The sequence below is a fragment of the Babylonia areolata genome, chromosome 33 (assembly GCF_041734735.1).
Source record: "Babylonia areolata isolate BAREFJ2019XMU chromosome 33, ASM4173473v1, whole genome shotgun sequence".
Classification (NCBI taxonomy): Eukaryota; Metazoa; Mollusca; class Gastropoda; order Neogastropoda; family Buccinidae; genus Babylonia; species Babylonia areolata.
In genome coordinates this window covers 4,022,345-4,029,844 of record NC_134908.1, presented here as the reverse complement: position 1 = coordinate 4,029,844, position 7,500 = coordinate 4,022,345, and the positions used below count along the sequence as shown (strand labels likewise).

Sequence of the window (7,500 nt, the reverse complement as noted above, 5' to 3'; positions counted from 1 at the left end):
CTACACGTGGCAGTGAAAAGAACTAACCTTAACTCTCTCCATAAGAACGGCGAAAGAGACGACGTTAACAGCGTTTCAGCCCAATTACCATCATCAAAATATTGCAAGCGGAAGGCTCTTATACTGAAGACGTGAATGTTGACAAAGAATACCACAATTCTGACGACGGAAGCTAAAGGTTGGGTCATTCAGACACCCACTGGACATCCGAGGGGTCTGTGTAGAGGAGAAGAGAGGACTGGCCGTACTGAGTGAGTTAACGTAAACATGCATGTGTGTATGTGTGAACAAATTGTGTGTGTGTGTATGTGGGGGTTTTTGTGTGTGTGTATCAACAAATGTGTGTGTGTGGTGTGTGCATGTACGCGCATACACACACATGTGGAGTGATGGCCTAGAGGTAACGCGTCCGCCTAGGAAGCGAGAGAATCTGAGCGCGCTGGTTCGAATCACGGCTCGGCCGCCGATATTTTCTCCCCCTCCACTAGACCTTGAGTGGTGGTCTGGACGCTAGTCATTCGGATGAGACGATAAACCGAGGTCCCGTGTGCAGCATGCACTTAGCGCACGTAAAAGAACCCACGGCAACAAAAGGGTTGTTCCTGGCAAAATTCTGAAGAAAAATCCACTGCGATAGGAAAAACAAATAAAACTGCACGCAGGAAAAAAAATAAAAAACAAAAAAATGGGTGGTGCTGTAGTGTAGCGACGCGCTCTCCCTGGGGAGAGCAGCCCGAATTTCACACAGAGAAATCTGTTGTGATAAAAAGAAATACAAATTCATATAAGTGACCGCATACAGGTGTGCAACCACAGGTATGCGTCAATCGTAACAAGTGTGTTCACATCCAGACTAAAACCATGACAAGCTGCCAATGATGAAATGAACAGGTAAAAAAAAAAATTAAAAAAAACCGGATATAATCACTCTGGAGTTAAAACCTCATTTTTGGTTCGGATGGTACAGTGATAAGAACTGTGCATTCCCAATCTTCAGCACCACCTTCTTCTTCTTCTTCTTCTTCTGCGTTCGTGGGCTGCAACTCCCACGTTCACTCGTATGCACACGAGTGGGCTTTTACGTGTATGACCGTTTTTACCCCGCCATGTAGGCAGCCATACTCCGTTTTCGGGGGTGTGCATGCTGGGTATGTTCTTGTTTCCATAACCCACCGAACGCTGACATGGATTACAGGATCTTTAACGTGCGTATTTGATCTTCTGCTTGCATATACACACGAAGGGGGTTCAGGCACTAAGCAGGTCTGCACATATGTTGACCTGGGAGATCGTAAAAATCTCCACCCTTTACCCACCAGGCGCCGTCACCGTGATTCGAACCCGGGACTCTCAGATTGACAGTCCAACGCTTTAACCACTCGGCTATTGCGCCCGTCTTCAGCACCATCGATAAGCCCACCTTTCCATGCTTTGGAAACTTTGGATGCTGTTCCTGGCCAGACTTCATCGCGTTCAGCCGAGCGGAACTCTACTGGAACTTCTGGTCGGGGTTGGTGCTCCTTGGACGGTGTTCACCACGTGTGCAATTTCTTTTAGCACTTGGTTGTGCCTCCATGTGTACCGTCCTTGGCTCAACGCCGTTTTGCATGAGCTGAGGACATGTTCCACTGTTTGTTTGCCATGGCAGAGAGGGCACACATAATTTCTACCACAACAAATCATCATGATGAACAACATTTCGTAAATAAATGAAGGCCGGCCAAGGAAGTCATTGTCATGTCTAGTTTAAAGAACATGAGAGAGAAAAAAAAAAACAGTCCAATTCTGTCCTGGTATCCATTTAACCCCTTCACCGCTGTACAACAGTGAAACGACAATCACCATAGCATTCATTTTAATTAGCCCTTTCACCGCCAAGCTAGCATTTATGCACAGGCGTGGTAGAGGACCCATGTCACTGAAAGGTGACCATTCATTGGTCTGTTATCCATGAACCTACTGCTCTTAATGTTCGGTGGTAGGATAGGCCATGTTTTTTATACATCAGAGGGGGAATCCCCAGCTGTTCTTAGCCACTGTCTTTTCTGTTTTTTATACCACAAGGGGAATTTTGTACTCTAAATTGACCGGCGGTGAAAGGGTCAAGTCACAGTGCAGTTACTGCTTTTGGTGTTCTTTGGATTGAGTGGTGTCACTGGTTTTGCTGGTTGTTAGGAAAAAGCACAATGTGAATAAAAATCAACCATTATCATCACATTTGCTCATGTGCACACATGTACACATGTATGCACTCACACACACTACACACACACACTACCCCCCCCCTTCCCCCTCCTACCCCCCAACACAAACACACACACACACACATACACTGATCCCACCTCCACATGCCCTCCACATACACACTACCCTCCCCCCCCCCTGCACCCGCATCACACCACACACACACACACACATACACACACACACACATTCAAAGGAGAAAGACAAGGGGAAGCAGGAGGCAACAATGGTGGGCAGGGGGGCGGGTCGGGGAGCATGGTGGAGTGGGGCAAGAGGGGGTCAGGGTGAAGAGGATGGAGCAGAAAGACAAAAAAAAACTATTTAAAAAAAAAATTAAAAAAAAAGTCTTGGCGGGGACTGGAACCTTACACCTCTCAAAAGACAACTGCCCTCCACTCCACTCCACCACACACGAGGAAGAGACAGCTCTAACCCGCTGGGCCCCCTGACCCCCCCCTGACCCCCCCTGCACCACCCCCTGCCCCACCCCCCCACTAGCGCCTGGACGCAGCGGACTTCCTCCCCCTGGTGGTGGTGGTGGAGGCGGAGGTCGGGGCGGGCCTCCACTCGAACAGCCTCTGGGCCTCCTTGTCCTTCTGCTGCTGCTGACTCTCGGCGTCCGTCAGGTCCTTCAGCCACTCGTCCATCAGTTTGCTGGAACAGCGGCTGTGCTCTTCTAGGTCCCTCCCGCCGATGATGCGGGGCAGCCGGTCGGCCCCCGCGTGCTGGACCTTGGCGAACTTCTTGAAGTTGGGGACGACCCTGCCCTTCCACCTCGTCGTGCCTGGTGGTGGTGGTGGTACGTCGTCGGACTGAAGTGAACATAGAAACAGGAAAATGTGAGATGGGATGAGATCATATTAGATAATAGGAGATCAGATCAGATGAGATAAGACGAGGTCGGATTAGATAAGAAAAAAAAATCAGATCAGATAAGTTGATATTAGATCAGATCAGATTACTAGATGAGATGAGAAAGATGAGGTCAGATGAGATCAGATGATGAGATCAGATGAGATACGTTACAATACGACAAGTACAATACGATACCATACCATACCATACGATACGACAAGTACAATACGATACCATACCATACCATACGATAAGTACAATACGATACTACACCATACCATACAATAAGTACAATACAATACCATACCATACCATACCATACAATAAGTACAATACAATACCATACCATACCATACCATACGATAAATACAATACAATACCATACCATACAATAACTACAATATGGTACCATACCATTCCATACCATAAGTACAATACCATACCATACCATACCATACCATACCATAAGTACAATATGATACCATACCATACCATACCATACGATAAGTACAATATGATACCATACCATACCACACCATAAGTACAATACCATACCATACCATTCCACACCATAAGTACAATACGATACCATACCATACCATACGATAAGTACAATACGATACCATGCCATACGTTACGATACGATAAGTACAATATGATACCATACCATACCATACGATAAGTACAATACGATACCATACCATAGCATATGATAAGTACAATACGATACCATATCATACGATACGATAAGTACAATACGATACCATACTATACCATACAATAAATACAATACGATACCATACCATACCATACGATAAGATAAGAAAAACTTAAAATAAGATCAGATAAAATAAGATAAGAAAAACTTTATCATCTCATGAAGAGAATATTACATCAGGGGCGGCAAAACAACCATGGACAATTACTCAACAACAACGACAAATCAACATAAACATGACTTAATTTTAAAAAAAGAATCAACAACATCTAAGACATCAATATAAAAAAAAAACTATTGCATATATTCCCTTCATTAAAATGTTGTAATTAATTAATCGTTATTGTAAACATTACTGAAATACACGCCAAGGCTAACACTGCATGGATCATATTGCACATCAATGAAGATAAGATAACTTTATCATCACACAATAATTTATCAGTATCAGTATATATATATATATACATATATCAAATGACATGAACATTGCACAAGTCCTATTTTGCACATTCATCCTGTAAACTATCACACACATCTAAGTAAATGATTATCAAAGAAAATTGAACAAAGTGTGCACTGTCACACACATTTTTAGTAAATAAGTATCTAAGAAATTCAAAACAAAGTGCACACTGTCACTCACATTAAAGTAAATGATTATCTAAGAAATCATGTAAATGAAGTGCACACTGTCACACACATTCAAGTAAATGATTATCTAAGAAATTTAAACAAAGTGCACACTGTCACTCACATTCAAGTAAATGATCATCTAAGCAATTCAAAGAGCAATCAATTATGCATGCATGCAAAGTGCACGCTCTCACACACATTTAAAAGTAAATGATTATATAACAAGAAATTTGAACAAAGTGCACACTGTCACTCACATTAAAGTACATGATCATCTAAGAAATTCAAACAAAGTGCAATCCATTATGCATGCATGCAAAGTGCACACTGTCACTCACATTAAAGTAAATGATCATCTAAGAAATTCAAAGTGCAATCGATTATGCATGCATGCAAAGTGCACACTGTCACTCACATTAAAGTAAATGATTATTTCTAAGAAAGTTAAACAAAGCGCAATCTTTTAAGCATGCACGCACTTTCACACGTACCCGCGTCGTCGTCACCGGACCTCTGTTCCGACGGTGGACCACCAGGTCTTCGAACTGAACCACCATGGCTGGAGCGTCGATGTTCTCTTTTTCAAAGTCGGGGTTGACCCGAACTTGTTCCTCGATGGGTTTTCGTGTGGTGAGAAACCCGGCTGGGACGGGGGCGAAGGAGGTGACGCTGACATCACTCCGCTCCCTGTCGTCGGCGGAAACAGCAGCGGAGGGCGGTGGTGGGGGGTTTTGTGACGACGCTGACGATGACTTTCCCTCTGCAGCTGGTCGGGCTTCGTCGTCTGACTTCCTGGCCCGCGTTGGTTCCGGGCTGGAACGGCTGGGTTTTGGAGTCGGCGATTTTCTGGCGTCGTCCGTCTTCTTGGTCGTTGGTTCTGCGCTGGAACGGCTGGGTTTTGGAGACGGCGATCTTCTGGTGACTCTTTTGTTGACTGGAGAGGGCAGTAACTCTAGATCAGAATCCTCGCTGTCTTCTGTCCTAGAGGTGGCTCCTCGTTTGGGTCTGGTCTTTAGGGAGGGGCTCCTTGGTGCTTTTTCTTCCTTCTTGGTCGCAGTTTCTGGGTTGGGACGGTTGGGGTTTGGAGACGGCGATCTTCTGGTCACTCTTTTGTTGACGGGTGAGGGCGGTGACTCCAGATCGGAATCCTCGCTTTCTTCTTCCCTTCTGGAGGCGGTTCCTCGCTTGGGTCTGGTTCTAGGGGAGGGGCTTCTTCTTGTTCTTGGTGTTTTTTCCTTCTTGGACGAAGGCGTTGGAGAAGGTGACCTTCCGGCCTGTCGTTTGTTACTACGAGCCGGAGGGTCACGCGCTGCCTGTTTCTTGCTGACGAAGTCGAACGGGTTGTCTTCTTCCTCATCTGAAGATTCTCCTCCCTGCTTGCAACGTCGTTGTCGTTGTTTTTGCGATTCTGTTGCAGAGTGATGTGATTCTGGGGCTGGGATGCAAGCTGCCTTCTGATTGGACGACGTGATCTTTGGCTTCACTTCCGGTTCTGGAGATTGGTGCTGTGCCCTTGTTGATGACGAATCTGGTTCAGGGGAGACCATCTTCCTGGGTCGCTTCTTGATGAGGTGAAAAGGATCATCATCGTCGTCGTCATCTTCACTGAGAGTTTGGACCTTGCGTTTGTTTCTGGACGGGGGAGGTTTTCTGGTATGCACCACGCTGTCATCATCTTCATCGTCAAGCCAGTGAAGCGGTTTCCTGTCTTTATGGTCCTTTTCCTCCTTCTTCACCGTGGATGAGGACTGCACTGTGTCGGGTACGGTTTCTGAAGGCTGCGGTTCACGCTTTGCGTACGACCAATCATCCTCTTCTTCCACTTTCACAGTGACTGCTTTCTTCCTCTCTGAAGTCTGAGACTCAGAGAAAAACGGGCTGTTCACGCGGTGAGGTGAACGAAGGTGCTCAGTAACAGACGGCCCTGACCTCTCATCGCCTCCGAGTTTTTCACTTTTCACCTTCACGGAGTCTTCCGTGAGGCTTTCCGGAACGGTGAAAACAGCCTGCTCTTTTTCGCCGCTTTTACTCTGCTGATTTCGTTTCGAACCCTGAGGCTTATCTTCTTCTACTTTTTCACCGCTTTGACTACTTGGCTTTCGTTTCGAATCCAGCGACTTTTCTTCCACTACGACCGCTTTGTTTGAGAGGCCGGAATCTTTCTGGGAAGAACCGTGAGGTTGTCGGGCACTGGTACTACCTGTGACAGGGGGTGGGGGCTTCCTGAAGGCCAGGGTGTGCCGGGTATGGGTGTGGGAGGAGGAGGAGGAGGGGGGCAGCTGGGACTGCGACTGGGTGGAGAGGCTGGCCGTCTGGCTGTGGGCGGTCAGGGCGCCGGGGAGCAGGTGGGTCGAGTCCATGTCCGGGTTGCAGTAAGTGTCGGTGGAGGCGTACAGCGCCGCGTAGCCGATCTCCGCGTCCTGCGCCATGAACTTGCTTCTCTTGGTCAGGTAGCTGCGCACCTGAAAGCGATGATAATGATGAATAATTATTATAAAAATGATAATAATAATAATAATAATAATAATAATAATAATATCATCATTATCAATAATAATAGTGATGATGATGATAATATTTGTATTTGTATTTGTATTTTTTTTTTTTTTTATCACAACAGATTTCTCTGTGTGAATACTGCTACTATTAATATTGTATAGTAATAATAATAATATTAATAATAAGAATACTACTACTAATAATAACAACAACAACAACAATAATAATAATAATAATAATAATAACAATAACAATAATAATAATAGCAACAACAATAACAATAATAATTCAATAATAATAATAATAATAATGATAACAAAAATAAAAATAATCATCATCATCATAATTATAAACCATCATGGACATAAACTTATTCTCTATATGGCCTGCTTTTCAAGAGTCTTCCTGAGACACTGCCGGCAGAGTTTTACATTTTGTTAGCCCCCCCACCCCCCCTCCCCTACACACACACACACACACACACACACACACCCCACCCCGTCCAACACACACACACACACACACACACACACACACCCCACCCCCAC

The 7,500-nt window shown here is 45.2% G+C and overlaps 1 protein-coding gene across 1 annotated transcript in view; it reads right to left on the bottom strand.

Moving 5' to 3' along the window:
- Positions 1-2,389: 2,389 nt before the first annotated feature.
- Positions 2,390-7,500, bottom strand: part of LOC143276963 (uncharacterized) — a 9,869-nt gene continuing 4,758 nt past the window's right edge. The window contains exons 2-3 of the mRNA XM_076581655.1: positions 4,945-6,915; positions 2,390-3,056 (exon numbers count right to left, since the gene is read on the bottom strand). Coding sequence (XP_076437770.1) covers positions 2,739-3,056; positions 4,945-6,915 — 2,289 coding nt within the window. The 3' untranslated portion in view covers positions 2,390-2,738. The remainder of the gene's footprint in view (positions 3,057-4,944; positions 6,916-7,500) is intronic.